The 17,050-nt window shown below is 39.9% G+C and overlaps 1 protein-coding gene and 1 long non-coding RNA gene across 2 annotated transcripts in view; both read left to right on the top strand.

Moving 5' to 3' along the window:
* Window positions 1–2,562, top strand: part of LOC112847957 (zinc finger protein 665-like) — an 8,901-nt gene extending 6,339 nt beyond the window's left edge. Inside the window, exons 2-4 of the mRNA XM_025910606.1 lie at window positions 453–1,295; window positions 1,620–2,115; window positions 2,519–2,562. Coding sequence (XP_025766391.1) covers window positions 453–1,295; window positions 1,620–2,115; window positions 2,519–2,562 — 1,383 coding nt within the window. The remainder of the gene's footprint in view (window positions 1–452; window positions 1,296–1,619; window positions 2,116–2,518) is intronic.
* Window positions 2,563–3,784: 1,222 nt separating this feature from the next.
* LOC112847895 (uncharacterized) lies at window positions 3,785–10,473 on the top strand. The gene is made up of 2 exons (XR_003221728.1): window positions 3,785–5,816; window positions 9,679–10,473. It is a non-coding gene; the product is annotated as an uncharacterized LOC112847895 (long non-coding RNA).
* Window positions 10,474–17,050: the final 6,577 nt, after the last annotated feature.

Below are 17,050 nucleotides of genomic sequence, written 5' to 3'. Positions count from 1 at the left end.
CTGTGTATCCACCATGTCTCATCCGTGTGTTTCCCTGCTGCCCAACCGTCATCTGTTTTCTGCTGGCTGTTATTTGTGTTCAGGTTTGTGTTTCTGTTCAGGGTCAGTAGTTTAGTTTTCCCAGTATAGTTTAGTTCTCCGTTTACCATTTTGTCCATCTCTTTTGTTGTGTTTGCCTTAGTGGCACCAGCCATTTTTTTTAGCCAACCTGGTTGTCCATTTTTAAGATAAAGCCTCTTCTCATCCCACAATCTGGTATTCATCTTCTTTTATGTTGCGGCTATGAGCCGGGTACATATACATATATATACATATATATATCCTTTAAGGCGTTTGGTGCCACACTCCACCTTCAGGTTTAAAACTAGTGTTAATGGAGGGAGTTTGAAGGTTGAGTTTGTTCCACGACTGCATTTCACTCACTGCCTCTGTTTGTATCTCTGTCACTGCAGGACCAACATGGAGCGAGAAGTCAGCGCTCTCAGGAGGCCGACAAACAAAGAAAGGGAGAGAAAACATACACCTGTGACGAGTGTGGGAAGGATTTTGCTTGGAAGTATGAACTAAAGCAGCATCAGGTCATCCACACTGGAGAGAGACCGTTCAGCTGTGACTTGTGTGGAAAGACTTTTTCCAGGAAGGATTCCCTAAAACAACACCAACTCATCCACAGTGGAGTTAAAGCGTACAGCTGTGATCAGTGTGGCAGAGCTTTTACTCACAGTAGCAGCTTACAGAGGCATCTAGTTACCCACTCTGGAATTAAGGCATACACCTGTGACGAGTGTGGGAAGGATTTTACTGGGAAGGCTTCACTAAAACATCATCAGGTCATCCACACTGGAGAGAGACCGTTCAGCTGTGACTTGTGTGGAAAGACTTTTTCCTGGAAGACTAACCTAAAAACACACCAACTCATCCACAGTGGAGTTAAAGCGTACAGCTGTGATCAGTGTGGCAGAGCTTTTACTCACAGTAGCAGCTTACAGAGTCATCTAGTTACCCACTCTGGAATTAAGGCATACAGCTGTGACATCTGTGGAACAACTTTCAGCCAGAGAGGAAGCCGAAATAGACACCTACGCATTCACACCAGACATGATGTGTACAGCTGTGAACAGTGTGGCAAATACTTTGCTACAGAAACAAACTTACAACAACACATGTTTACCCACACTGAGGGACGACCTTATAAATGTGACCTGTGTGAGAAGACTTTTAAAGCTCCACGTTACCTGAGACGACACCAACAGATCCACACCAGAAAGAGACTCTACAAGTGCAGTTACTGTGAGGTATGTATTTATATTGTTATCTTGTCATGTTAGCCTGACTGTTTGGAACAACTCTGCTCATTAAACTGTGTTAGCATGTTAGCAATTCTACTGCATGGAAAAGCAGCTCTGAGCGATTATTCAGATTTTCATGTCAGTTATGATTTTAGTATTACTGTAGTATTATGGTGGTAGTATTGTAGTTATTGCAGCCCAGTAAACTGAGTGTGTTAACTGAAACAGTAAAATGTAATTGGACGTCTGCAGAGATGCTCTTTATTTCAGGCGACGTTCAGGATAAAATGTTGAAGGACTGACTTACACTGTCTTTGTGTCTTTTTTTAGAAGCAGAGCGACACAGATGGATCCAGTTCTCAACCCTGTCATCACCGTGGTGGTGGGAAAGACTTTCGTTGTGACCTCTGTGGAAAAAGTTTCAGTTTGCAAGTTACCCTAAAAAGACATCAACGTAGACACACTGGAGACAAACTGAAATACTGCAAAGAATGTGGGAGAAGCTTCACCACATCAACTGAGGTAAAACGCCATGAACTGATTCACAGTGGGGTTAAAAAGCACGTCTGTGATCAGTGTGGGTCATCCTTCACCACTGCAAGGGAGCTTAAAACACACAAACGAGTCCACACAGGAGAGAAAACATACAAGTGCAGACACTGTGACAGAAGCTTCTTACAATCAAATAGTCGTAACAATCATGAACGTACACACATGGAAGGAAACTACAGCTGTGACCAGTGTGACAAGAGCTTCAGGAATCTCAGTTCATACTCCAAACACAAACGATCCCACGTTACTAATAAACTGTTTCACTGTTACCAATGTGCCAAAACATTCACCTCATTGTCTGCTCTGTGCAAACATCAGCGTGATCACTCAGGGCTGAAATCACTCCCATCACTGGATCACAGTGAATCTGAAGAGACAGAAAGATCCTCTGGTTTCAGTGTCAGACTCAAAAAGCTTGAGATCAGGCTCCACAGAGTTCAGACAGAATCATTTAAACTTGTGTTGAACTGAACTGGTTGCTGGGCTGAACTTCTACATAATACAGATTTACATGGGATCTTATTTTCTGTCGTTTTACTGAGTCAGTTTTGTCCTTTTTTCTCTGTCCTGGTTTTGCTCGTCTGTAAATAATTGAAACTCAGTCAAATAGTTCATTGTTCTCCAGCAAAACGTTTTGGAAACTCATGTTTAACCTTTAAAACTCTGACATGTTTTAGCACACAAGGCTTCATCGGGGAGTTCACTCATGATTGGACCATGAGAATAAAGGTTTTTAGTTCTTTCAAAGAGAGTCTTGGAGCTGTTTGATGTTCTTGTTTTTCTGAAACCACCTGAAAGAAAAATTATTTTTCTTGCTTTATGTAGTGTGGAAGTTTTTAATGTTTCTTTCATCTGTGATGTTCTTGAATGTGTTGACATGAAGATGGTACAAATAAACTGTCCTTTTAGCTTTAGCTCCTAATTTATTCATTATTTATGGATGTAGCACAGCAGCAGTTTCTTGATTAACACGTGGAGGGCTCGGGATCTGATGGTAAATAATGTTTTGTGTCCTTGTACACATCATACAGCTCAGCTGCTCCACAGATGTCAGGTTTACACAGTGGGATGGTTTGTAAGAATGCAGCTCTCCTGTGGATAAATCCTTACTCTTAGCCTCAGGACCTCACACAGTCCCAGCAGGTTCGGTCAGAAGATTTATCCCTTATACCAAAACTGTACTGAGTCTCCTTTGCTGTGCTGTTTTCACAAAGAAACGTAAACTGAAGACCTGCACTTACAATGTTTAATTAGTTTAGCACAGGGGTCAGCAACCTTTAAGACCCAAAGAGCCATTTGTGCGTTGTGTGAACAACTAAGGTGTGCTGCTTATGAAATCCATGAAGTGCTACAGAGAAAATTAGATTTTATTTATGTAATCAACACATTTTGAACTCTTAAAGAAATATAACAAAAGGAAAGACACCCAGCTGAACTAAAATGATCCATGTAGCAAACAGCCGCCACCCTTATATCGCCTTTGGGCCTTTGGAGACTTGACCTGACTTTTAAAAAATAATTGGGGAAAAAGCACTATGCTGCTAAAAAATTTAACATAAATATTTGCAAAATTCTGCCTAAATATTTTACCTGGTTAATGTGTGCAGCGGGGCGTGGTCTACAGCGCGGCTGCAGGGGAGGCGGACGCACCTGAGCGGCACCCGCAATCACGCCTCACTGCCTTAACGTCTGCGCTATCTATGCTGTTGTGTTGTTGTGTGTCGGGCTGTGAGCAGAAAAGCTACAGCCGGCTGTATGCGTACAGCAACCGTGTGTGAAAAGTGGTCAATATAGAGATGCTGAAAAACGTGTTCATGGAAACATCGTTGGGTCTGCCGTGATATGTTTACAATGGGACTTCTGCTCCTGAATCTCTGCGCACAGCGTCTGCAAATCGGGGCTGTACGAAGTCATTTTACGCAGGACTGTAAGCTGTCATCTGTCAGGTGTGAACGGTGTTTGTTTTTAACATAGTGCATGGTGGAGAACAGCTGCTGATATAATGTGGATCCAAAGATCCATAATTGGCCTATCTGGGGTTGAAAGTCTCGATAAATGAATGCCATTTGGCGGTATTTTGGCTTCCGCGAGTGTGATGCTTATTTTGAGTGATTAAAAAAAAAATAGAATATAATTTTGTTTTTATGTTTTAATATGACAATAATCTTCCATTTTAGAACTACAAGTTAAAAAGAACTAACATAAATAAAATACACTTCAGCTAAATACTTCTAATTTATTTTCCCAAACCACGCGTAGCCGCAGTATAAGGACTAAAGAGCCTCTAACGTTGCTGACCCCTGGTTTAGCAGATTCAGTGTCTCCATGATTGAATCTGCTGTTTTTATGCTTTTGTTGGTAGAAAGTCGGTTAATACTGAAATGAACTGGCTGCATGAATCTCTGAATGTAAATTGGTGCACTACTAATAGATCACTCTGGAACGGTTTCGTCACCCTAATTTGCCCACTTAGTAAATCTCACTCATGGCCAAGAAATTGAAATAAATCTTGTTTCCCTGCTGGATAGTGATCCACTGTAACTCTGCTCCTCCTTCCTGTTTAGGATTTCTGTGACTGAAGGAAAATTCCCTCCATCCATCACTTATCCCAGCTAACCCAAAGTAAAATAAAGTTTTGCTCATCTTAAAAAAGCATTACAATAATGGGCATTACCAATGCAAACTGAATAATACAGAAGATGAAAGAATAGACTTTGATCAGTTAATAAAGCTCATGGTCTTGATTCATTGTGGCTCCTACACAGATACTTCTGGGTCACTTCTCTCAGTTAGGAACCTTCATCACCAAAACTGACTGTTGGACCACACCCCTGGTTTCATGAGAAATTGTTTCAGCCATGATTTCTCTTCCTGTATTTCAGAGTAAAGACTGAAGTGACAAATGGAAACATGGTTAAAAAAAACGTAATGTGAGAGAGACGTTGAGGTCCTTAGAAGTTACACTGGGTTTTTCTGTCACCCTGCTAGATGTTACACACCTTGTTATTGGACTGATTTCTACTGCTGGACTACTCCTGGGGAGAGTAACAATACTCTTACTAATGAGCTCCCTTTCACACCTTTGGGGATATTTATTTTTGTGCTTTTAGCGCTGTGAGCCAGAACAGCGAGAGAAAAATCTGCAACAGCAACGAGCCGAATGCTTAAGTGAATCCCAGCAGCTGCACATGTGCTACGCTGATTTAGAGGATATCTTTGCTCTGGATTTATATTTATACTTTTTCATTTCTATATGTGTTGTAAGATTTTATGTTTTATGTGTTTTTATTCGTTGTTTTTCATTAACAAGCATATCATGAAGTGTTCATATATTTCACAAGACTTGCTGAACTTTTCCACTGTTGTGCAAGCTGACATTTAACTCTACAACACAAATAAGTTAAACCGGAAACAGATGCAGCACCCAAACCACAAGAGTTCAAAAGTGCACCACGTTTCCTAAAAAGAAGTAGCCAGACACACATGTGACTCACACACTCCCACACACACAACCATTGGATTAGAGGAACTTCTAAAAGAGGAAATGTGATGTACTTGCATACGCGATGTAACCTATAAATAAAGAACTGTGCCTGCACTCAGGGTGTGGGTCTCGCCAGAGTCCTCACCCGTGCATGGGGTCTCGCCAGAGTCCTCACCCGTGCACGTATTATATTCTAACTGTCTGAGTGTCTTTATTCAACCTGAAGAATGTCTTATTAAAAATAAACTCTTGACATTTAATTGGTCCTTCGAGTCCGGATTTTGGACATCGAATTATGCTCCAACAGAGTGACCTCGTCGTTTCCTGACATCGTGGAGAGCCCGCGCTGAAGTCTGTCGACAGCCTCTTTCCTATGAAAGAGAAAAGACCAACTACATGAATTCGGGGTTGGCCAGCGTTCTTAGTAAGAGGTCCACGATCCTGGGGAACGAGGAGGAATCTCTGACCGGCACTTATATCATCATAACCAGGTGAATATTAACACTCAAAGACACATCGCGAATAATCGTCTTTTAGATTGACACTTTCCTAAGGGAAAAACTCGTCCTGTAGGGACTGGCAGTTGAAAAAGAGACTCGCTTGTAAGACGAAACTGGCAGTCCAGAGGTGACTCGTTTCGCAGCAAAAAAAGCTGGTAGTCGACAAAATTTACTCCGGGAGTAAATGGGAAAAGGAAAGTGTCAATTAAAATAGGATTACACTGCCGTGTATGTGATTTGTTTGTATTTAAAAAGAGGAAGTGAGTGTCATTTGAAGAGGGACAGTAGGACCCTACACCACTTCTATTGTTTTCCTGTGTCGACTGAAATACTGGTGAGGAAGGGAAAAGGTTGCGCTTCATCGCATAAAATTAAGGCCGCCCTTGACATTAGGACAAGGGTAGAAGGCTGCCTTAATAACCTCCCCTAACTCTAATACCAGAGAAGGTCACACAGTTCTGTTTGTAGTATTAATAACACAAAATCAAAATGGGAAATAAGGCAACAAAACTCACTGCTGACAAGCAGTGGCTAGAAAAGAAATGTCCAGGCGCCGGAGAAATCAGTGCATATAGATGGAGAAATCTAAAGAAAACTAAATGTCCCACGTGGGAGGGAAAATGCATTAACTAAATTATAAGAAACCCTCCAAGCAGAAATAAATACTGAAAAGGAAGCTAAAAAGAAATCAAACATACACAAGAGTTGTAATATTTTAAAGCATGGAAAGAGGAATGAAGTGGAATAAACAAAAGGTTAAATTAAGGTTAACTTAAATTAAAGCAATGAAACAAAATTGGGAAGACAACCAAGCTGAATGAATAGAATGCGTGAAACCAGATAATTCACACAAAATATATCAAATAAAAAAGAGAGATGCATAAGGTATATTAAGGCTGTGTCATTGTTCAGCCAAGGGAAATGTCTCCAGCTTGGGAAGGTGTGAAGCTGCAGAGTCACACAGACCCGTGATGGATACATAATAAAATATAAACTAATATACTATTGTATATTAGTAGTAAAGTAGTGTATTGTGATATACTATTGCTGTTATAAAAAAGGAAAAACAATACAATGATAACATTAATAATGACATACTATTAATAGGAAGAGGCACCTCAGTCAGTTATGATGCGAGGTGGAAGATTGTTAAAAGTAATCCGATTCAAGCTTAAGGTTTGCTCAAACTCAGTACAATGATATAGGAGATGAAGAAAATAAGGAAATAACTACACTAATCAGGTGCATAGAGACACTTGACCTGCTTGTAAACCTGTCATCTTAGATGAGACTTTGTTAAGATGAAGAGCAAACCTATACTAACAACTAATGAGCCAAACCCTGTATACAACAGCTAAAGCTACAGGTTTGAGAAGCTGAATAAAATGAATTAAATATGTGGACACTACCAAGCTGATGAGCAAGTTACACATTTTTATTTGTTTTTTAGTGCAGAAGCTGCATATTAAAGGTCACACATGCAGCTGTCTGTGAGCTCAGTTTTTTCCTCACACTTCTGCTCTGTTTCTGGTAGCAGCTTTTTCTTTTTCTTTTTGTGTCCTTGATGATGATAAAGTCCAGAGCCAGCTGAGAGCTGGGTTATCTGTTTTGTTTTATGTGACAAGGCTGAGAGATTAAAACTTAGTTTCTTGTTTTGAAAAAAAAGAAGAAAAAAAGAGAGGTTTTGTGTTTCTCAGCCAAGAACAACTACAATTTCATTTTCTGTTTTGAGACAGAATAATAATAATAATAATAATAATAATAATAATAATAATAATAATAAAACAAAGAGTGATGTTTTGTTTAAGTGTTGAAGCAGGCTAATACTGCAACATACCGTCTAGTGCATGATCTGCGAGCAATATATGAAATCATCTTGTTTATCTTTAAATAAACTCCAATTATGGAGACCTGAAGTCACATGCTTAGGGCACACCCTCAGGTAAAGGCAGAAAGCTACTAAACAAAGAAAAGAAGCTATACAGAATGCGCCACAGCCACAAAACTAAGTATTCACATTCTTTCTGACTCTTTGTGAGCCTGAGTTATGACCTTGGCTCCCTGTTTTTCTGCTTCCACCAAGGGTGGGGGTGACGCTCCCGTGGCATGTGCTCTGTTCTCTTTACTATCACAAAGAAAAAAAAAAGAGAGAGGCCCCTACTCTCTGAATACAATATTCTCTTCATAACTCGGCAGTATGAAATGTCATGAAACAGTGTAACTCACTCACAGTAAATCAGCAGTATAGGATAATACAAACCTATCTAATAAATCTAATGATTTTCAAATTCTTTTAACTAAGAAGTGTGATGCAAACTAAAACTACATACTGATTACACAAGAAGTATGATGTGGCCTACAGCAGTATCATGATTCACTCATTTTGATTACAGGTATAATGTAATATATGACAGCATAATAATCTCACAACTGCTACAAGCACATTTGCCTTTCTTAACACACGCGAGTGAAAGGCAACTGTTAAGAAAATGCCCTTTTGGGTGAGACAGGCTCAGAGGCCCTGCATGCAAGCGTACTAACACACATACATGCAATGAAGAGCAGCTTACACTAGAGCACACACTATATGTGCGCCTCTATATCTCACATTGGTGTTAAAACAGGAAAAACTTAATAGTTTTGTTATCAACTGCTGAATTTACCCACTACTGACATTTAACTCTCCAGCTTGCAGGACAATAGGTGAAACGTTTGTGAAAACAGAGAAGGAAAAATAAAGACACAGAGAGAGTCTGGTATGACCAAGCAGTGACCAGACAATAAATTTAGTTGGTAATACAATAAATTGTGAGATGCTTTCTGCTTGATTGATGCAACACAAGTAATTTACTGTATGGAGGAAATTCTCTTTTGTGATAATCTTTTGAACGTGCATTTCTGTTGACCTGTCAATTTAGCGCATTATAAGCTGATATGCAAATTAGTTGATTGATATCAGATTTGAAAAATAACTGTATTATAAAATAAGTGAATAAGATGTAACAACGGTTGAAATTAGTTTTTTGTTTCTAGTGTGTGGAGAAGGTTTTATCATGGCACACATCTGTTTACACGGGAGGAAACTCCTCATGTGATGCGACATTTAGCAGTTTGCAAGTGTGCAGCACATCAGAAGAATGACTATGAAATTACAAAGGGAAACAATTTTACTGACAAAGGATGAACAAAAAGCAGCTCCCACAGCTGAGCAAAAGAAATGGCTGAAATGTGGAGCGAAACTAAAAGATGACTTGATGATTTGTGAAGGAAAACCAATACTTCCAAAATCTCTACACAAAACAGCAGCCTTAGTGACACATGGAGTTACTCTCCATGCGTCAACAGGAGGGATAAGAGATATAATCTCCAAAACACACTCTAAATTTCGAAACTTTAGCAAAATGCTTATGTAACCATTTTATTCCAACATATGGCATCCCCACTCTGATAAGATCAGATAATGGGACACACTTTGTCAATGAGGTAATCAGCAAAGTCTCTGAAGCACTAGGGTTCAACATCAAATATCACTGTGCTTATCATCCTCAAAGTGCCGGCCTAGTAGAAAGGACAAACGGCACAATAAAACAGAGACTTAGAAAATGCATGGAAGAAACAGGAAGACCATGGCCTGAGTGTATAGGCCTAGTAAAAATGTGGATGAGATTAACCCAATGCTCGCAGAAACTGACACCATTTGAAATTGTACATGGTAGACCTTTTCCTCTGCCTATCACCAGTGAACCAATAGACAAGTCAGTCAGAGAAACAACCCTAGCAGAATGGATGACAAAACTGCTAGAGAACAAAGAAATAGTTCTGAGCAACCAACTGCCGAATGATTCTTCTCCAGTCTCTTCCAGGTTGAAACCAGGCGACTGGATCCTGATCAAGGTACTCCAGTGGAAAAACTGGAGCTCTCCGAGGTGGGAGGGCCCTTATCAGGTCCTGCTCACAACACCGACAGTGTGCAAAATCGCTGAAAGACCTTCGTGGATCCACCAGAGCCACGCCAAAAAAGTACAAGGGGACACAAGCCCAGACGCCAGTCCACCTATCATCTAGTGATCTGTGAGTGGAGGGGAGGGCAGATTGGGTATACCCCGCCCTCTTGCCTTCTCGCTTTCAGTCGACACACTAGGTGATCTGGTGAACTTGGTCGACCTGAAGAAACCCCATTGTAGCCCGAGCACCGACCTAGCCCCACCTGCCCGGTAGAGTAAAGGAAGATCAGTCCAACCTGCAAAACCAGAAGAGCAACCCATCACTCAAGTAACTACTCAGACACTCACAAACAATGCCTGACATAGACGTGCAAAATGAACATTCAGACATTTCAGATGGAGAGGACCCAGTCCCCAACAGGACTCGACGACGATGCTGGTCAGAGGATTGTCTACTAATGCATAATTATGTACCCCATAACAAAACTGAAATGGCATTCTTTGTAAACCTACTACAAACTCTAGAAACAGTAATAAATACAAGTCTGCGTGCATGTGCTCCAAAGGAACCAATAAAGAGCTTAATAACACTTCCGGTCACACCGCCCGAACTAGCCCATAACATGACCATGGTCTGCCTATGGAGACTTAGAGTCCCAGAAAAGCAGGGTGTATCTTTTGTTTATCCAAATAAGACACTGCAACCGGAGTCTTCCTGGCACAAGCTTATAGCCCGATAGCAACTGAGGAAGAAGAAGACTGTGTTTAAAAATTTCCTGTACTTCACATGATGTAGCAATTGAAAATGCGCGAGCAAGTGATTGTCTACTGAAGTCTATAGAGTATGTGTGAAATATATTAACAACAGGAGGGAATGTTGTAAGATTTTATGTTTTATGTGTTTTTATTCGTTGTTTTTCATTAACAAGCATATCATGAAGTGTTCATATATTTCACAAGACTTGCTGAACTTTTCCACTGTTGTGCAAGCTGACATTTAACTCTACAACACAAATAAGTTAAACCGGAAACAGATGCAGCACCCAAACCACAAGAGTTCAAAAGTGCACCACGTTTCCTAAAAAGAAGTAGCCAGACACACATGTGACTCACACACTCCCACACACACAACCATTGGATTAGAGGAACTTCTAAAAGAGGAAATGTGATGTACTTGCATACGCGATGTAACCTATAAATAAAGAACTGTGCCTGCACTCAGGGTGTGGGTCTCGCCAGAGTCCTCACCCGTGCACGGGGTCTCGCCAGAGTCCTCACCCGTGCACGTATTATATTCTAACTGTCTGAGTGTCTTTATTCAACCTGAAGAATGTCTTATTAAAAATAAACTCTTGACAATATGATTCTTCTTGCATCTAAACAAAGATGATTCAATTTGATAAATTTTGATGGCTCTTCGTGCTCGGGTGTAAATGAGACGTAATATTTGCTCTTGGTTTGGTTCTCCTGTACAGAACCTTGCAGTACAACAGAAACCTAAAAACATTATTTGTAGTTGTTATTCTTAGTTGTTCTGCTGCCTAAATACCACAGGGTGTAATTATGAAGTTATTGAGCTGCACATACTTTATGACCTGCTTAAGTTCGAGGTCACAGCGTCTGTAGAGCAGCTGGAACATAATGAAGTCTACAAGGTTAAAGTTTTCTCTTCACTTATTGTTCTTTCTGCTGCTTGGTTTGATGGATCTGAGAGCTTTTGTTTTTATTACTGTTATTATAATTATCATAAATATTTTACTCTTTAGAAGCTTTAAAATAGTGTTTGTGTTTGAAAAAATGGATATAAGAATTGAACAGAAACATCTGTCCTTCTGAAAATCGCCCAAAGGCACGGAGACAAACTCAAAGGATGCAACCTGTAACTTTCTCTTCCTTCATGTCAGTACCATCATCGATTATTTATATAAAATGCATATAGCATCAGTAACACTTTAGTTTGGACTTTATGATTTCTGTAACTGGAAAATATTTTGTTTAAAGACAGAAGTGACCGCATAGTTACAACATTAAAGTGAAATATTTAATAGTCTAATAACAGATTAAATGCTGTGTTGAGGCTGTCGTTTCAGGAGGAGAGAAGCTGCAGAGAGGCGTGTAAGACTGCAGCTCTGCTTCCTGGTCCCAACTCTGGATAGTCATATTTTAGGGGGTTTAATAAATTTGTCCATATTTCTAGAAATGAGAGCTGCTCCATCCAAAGTGGGATGGATGTCGTCTTTCCTAACAAGACCAGGTTTCCTCCAGAAGGTTTGCCAATTATCTATGAAGCCCACATCGTTTCTGGGACACCACTCAGACAGCCAGCAACTTAAGGAGAACATGTGTCCAAATATGTCACTCCTGGGCTGTATCCCAATTCAGGGTCTGCATTTCCCTGAATTTTAAGGATGTGTCGGTGTAGACTTCGTGGCCCAACATATCCCAGATTGCATAGCGCGGCAGTGGGTGTGGATAATTTTGCCGAAAAAAACGGTGGAAGAGTAAACGTTTAAAAGTAAGTACTGATATGATGTCTCAACAGGACCTGGAAAAACTAGTCCACGCATTCATTTTTAGTAGGCTTGATTATTGTAACAGCATCTTTACAGGTCTACCTAAAAATCAGTCAGACAACTACAGCTCATTCAGAACTCTGCTGCTCGAGTCCTCACTAAGACCAAAAAAGTGGACCACATCAGTCCAGCTCTGAGGTCTTTACTCTGGCTGCCTGTCCGTCAGAGGATAGACGTTGAAGTTCTGATGTTGGTCTATAAAGCTCTGAATGGTTTAGGACCAAAATACATCAGTGACCTCCTGACCCAGTATGAACCTTCCAGATCCCTCAGGTCATCTGGATCCGTTTTTTTTATCAGTTCCCAGAGTCAGAACCAGACATGGAGAAGCTGCATTCAGCTTTTATGCTCCATATATCTGGAACAAACTCTCAGAAAGCCTCAGATCAGCTGAAACACTCAGTTTATTTAAATCCAGGTTGAAGACTCACCTGTTCTCAGCTGCATTTGAATAAAGCACCAAATCCACACTTTTAAGCTTAAATTCTTTTTAATCAATTTTAAATCATGCTTTTTATTTGTTTTTGTTTTTTAATATCGAGCCAAACGGACTTTAACATGTGTTTGAACGAGCTGACGGTTCACTCGTTAAGCTGAAAGAAAGATGCCTCTGTGCAAGCTTGAACATGTTGCGTGTGCCGTCGGAACTGGATTTCAGTCTAAACTGATGTCCGTGTTGGTCCTGCAGAGAATCAGAGTTGGAAAAGTTGTTAATGCAGCAAAAAACAAAATGTAATGCATTTTGTTCATAATCTCTTTAAAGCCATGATCTTTTTTTATCGCTGTCACTGGAGTGGGTAAATGAGTCTGCAAAGTTAAAAAAACAGATTTACATTTATTGTTTATTACTTTTATTGAACATCATCCCATCCCATTTATACACATTTAAGAAATAACGTGGAAAATAACCTTTTGTTTGCATTTGGAGACTCGGCATTTGAACCATCCCAAATATCTGCACCAGGGAACCAACTCCTCAAGCCGGTAAAAAGGTCAAGGACACAGTTACACGATCGCTAAACTAACCTGTTTTTGAATAAAAGAAAACCATATAAGCATGATACCTGGAATCTCGGTTAAAAAAAAAGAAGCACTACAAATTACTTTTCTTATGTTTAGTATACAGGAGTTGCTGCTCACACTCTGAGTTGCACTAATGTGTCTGTCAGACGCCCCAACTAGACAGACCGCACGCGCACTCACGCGGACACCTCCTGACCTTATTTCCACGAGCCCTCGACTCAGCTGCAAAGTGCTTATGGGGTCAGTTTCATCAGAATTATCTGCTGTCATTCAGACATAAGTTGAGCAATGGTTTAACCAATTTTCCATCAAACCATAAAGGGATGCCGGAATTAAACAGAACATAGGATGTAAGTTAAGGAAATATGAGTTTGACTATGGAGCACATCTCCTTCAGCGTTCACAATAATGGATTGCATTTCTCTCAGTCAACTGACTGTTTAGGGGGGAAAGCGGCTAATAGTTAGTGGGCTCTGTGTCTGTGGTTGTTGGTTTTTAATCACACTGGGAGTGAACAAAAGCAGAAAACAACCCTGTAAAGATGCAGACTGTGAAAGTCTGGTTTATACCATAAATCTTACCAGCTGTAACTGAGTTTTTTGTGTTTTAAGTTATAAGCACGTGTCAAGACTTCTGTCTTCCAGCAACATTGCCGATGTGATCCTTCTTTTTTGTTCCCTATTAATGACTACGGTCATTTGTGATATTGCCCCCATAAAATAATAAGGCTTTAATGAAATCATTGTGATACAGAGATTTGGATTCTTGTGCATGCAATGTGCATCAAGTAGATAAACAAGAAATTTTGTCAAGATCGAATGTACTTCTGTGTTTACCAACTGCTCCTCAGTCCAAACTGACTTTATGGTTCACACACACACACACACACACACACACACACACACACACACACACACACACACAGAAAGAGAGAAAGAGAGAAATAGAGATCATTAATGCAGAGGATTGCAGCAGCTTTTGGATTTTCACTCTCTGCTGGATTTTAGATGAACAGTCACATAAATCTCGCTCCAAATTTTTCACCTTTTCTCCAATTAAGATGTGTCTTTAAATCCTTTCTAGTTCGAATAGTTTATTCACATAGTAAAAAAGTAGCTTGGGAACTCAGTAAGTAGGAACAGCGATAGTTTAAAGACATTTTCTAAAAGAAAGAGGATTTCATCATCCACAGTTTGTGAAAACTGCAGTTAAAAACAAATCTGTAAATTCACAAATGATGGACTCTTTTCAGAGCTACGCTTCACGTACTGATTAACATACAGTTCAAAGATGTACATTAGGCTGCAGACTGGTTATGTGGATTTGCTATATGAATATGCTCAAGACTCTGTTTGAGCTAAAAAACTTGAAATATATACATATAATATTAAATCAGTAACATAGATAAAATGTTTTTGGATAACAAACGAGTCACATTTTAAACACTGTTTGAATAATCAAAGAGACAATTATAAAGCACAGGCTACAACAGACATGCTTACCGGGAGCAGAGAAACACGCTGTATTGTCTCTTTTCCATAAGCCACACCAGAAACTCTCTGTGGGGATAGCAAAGTCTGCACCGTGGGAGTGTCTGGACCCTCCATGCCGGTGTTCTGACAAACCATCCTACTTTGGCAAAACGTCCTACCGTAGGTAGTTTCTGCACATTTCTGCTGGCACAGAGTAATTCCAGCACAAACTAAAGTAGGTATGACGGTTTGCCATTTAACGTTGCCCATCAGAGTATGCTTGTAGCTTATATTCTTAAAGCCAGGATGGTTTGCCACTTCATTTTACCCGTTAAATTATGCTTATAGGTAACATTCACAAAGGTAGCATGGTTTGGCACTTAATGTCACCTGTCAGAGTATGTTTCTAGCCCTTATTAACAAAGGTAGGATGGTTCGCCACTGAATTTTAGCTGTTAAAGTATGCTTGTAGGGCACATTCACAAAGGTAGGATGGTTTGGCACTTAATTTCGTGTTGTGCACATGCGCAGAAACAACAGGTAGGATGGTTTGTCAGGTAGGATGGATTCCCAGAACACTGGGATCTGCCCCACAACCTCGCACTGGTCCCCAGGGGCACAGCCAACTTGTAAGCCCTAGTTTAGCTCCCGAAAAATATGCTCGAGTTGTTCTTGTGTCCAACAAAAATGAGTTCTAATATGTTTTATTTTTAATGTTACTGCGTTGAAGTTAGCACAATTTAAATTCAAAAAATTATTAGACTCTTAAATGAATGGCATCTTGACGTGGACTCAGTGAACGGCTTAAAAAACTAATACATTGTTTTACATCTTGTGCACTTGATCACACTCCAGTGAAACTCGAAAAGTGGGATAAATCCAGACAGATTATGGAGATGATGACTCGGCATTTGTTAGGGAGAAGTGTAAGTATAGAGAGGAGGAAAATAAAACAGGAAACAATACACAAGGACACAGACTAAGAAACACGGACCTTACACAGGCAGAAATAAACCTAAACCAGAATAAGCTGGAACCTAGAGCATCATCATCATTATCTAGACCAAGAAGATAACCAAAAATACAAAATCAAACTAAGACATGAAAACTCAAAATACTGTGTCTAACTGACCCAGAACCGTGACACTCTTTGGGTAAAAATTAAGCCAACAATCAAGTGTCAAAGGTCGGTTCTAAAAACAAGTCAGTCCCTGAAACTTATTTGTCTCACAGATGCTAATTCGGTCACTGCGGGAATGTTTGAGGAATGTTTTGGGACTGTACCCCTGTCTGACCTTAAAAAAAACTAACTTTGTTGTTACATTACAGCAACATTGAGGAAACACTTAACGGCTGATCATGGAGCAGGATGAATGTCAAAGGGAAAGTCCCTGGGACGCTATGCTTCCATCCGGCGTAGTCATCTGACCGGTCCATGCTATATCGCCCCTCCTGACCCGGAGTGGTATAACGTTTTGTGAAAAGTTTGATCAATTCGCGCTCTCTCTCTTTCTCTCTCCCTCTCTTACAAAAATAATAAATTCTCTGGGTTTTTTTCTCATACGTTTATGGTACCCGACGGAGGAAGCATTGACCGGGATGAACCGACGGTCGTCTGACTCCTTCTTGATGTGTGTAAAACAAGACCATTTTCTTTTAGGGTTTCTGTCTATTTTCTGTTAATGGGAAAACCCGTTGTAAAAGTAGCTATAAAAATGAAGAAAAACTCTTTACTTTGGTATGAGTGGCTGCACAAAACCAAAATACCTCATCGGAGTGTTTTAATAAAATTATTTAGTTCTGAGTTCTGATTATGTGCACGGTGTTTTTTTTCCACTAAGGATTATTTTAAACGTACAAGGAGTTGAGGCATGCATGAAATTCTTTGTTAGGTTACAAGCATTAAGAAATACTAATATCGATTAGAGGGGTTGTTGATGCCTTCTTGATCCACGGTGTGTGCAAAATAAGACCGTTGTAAAAGTAGTTCAAAAAATGAAGAAAAACTCTTTACTTTACGTCTGATAAGGAGTGGCTGCACCAAACCAAAATACCTCATCGAGGTGTTTTAATAAAATTATTTGGGATAGAGTTCTGAATACGTGAGCTGCGCTTTTTTCACTAAGGGATATTTTTTTACACATACGAGGAGACGAGTGGGCGGCCTCTAGGTTAATATAAGAAAGTAAAATACATCCGCTATTGAAAAAAGA

The sequence above is a fragment of the Oreochromis niloticus genome, linkage group LG9 (genome assembly GCF_001858045.2).
Source record: "Oreochromis niloticus isolate F11D_XX linkage group LG9, O_niloticus_UMD_NMBU, whole genome shotgun sequence".
Taxonomy (NCBI): domain Eukaryota; kingdom Metazoa; phylum Chordata; class Actinopteri; order Cichliformes; family Cichlidae; genus Oreochromis; species Oreochromis niloticus.
This window is presented reverse-complemented; position numbering and strand designations above follow the sequence as displayed.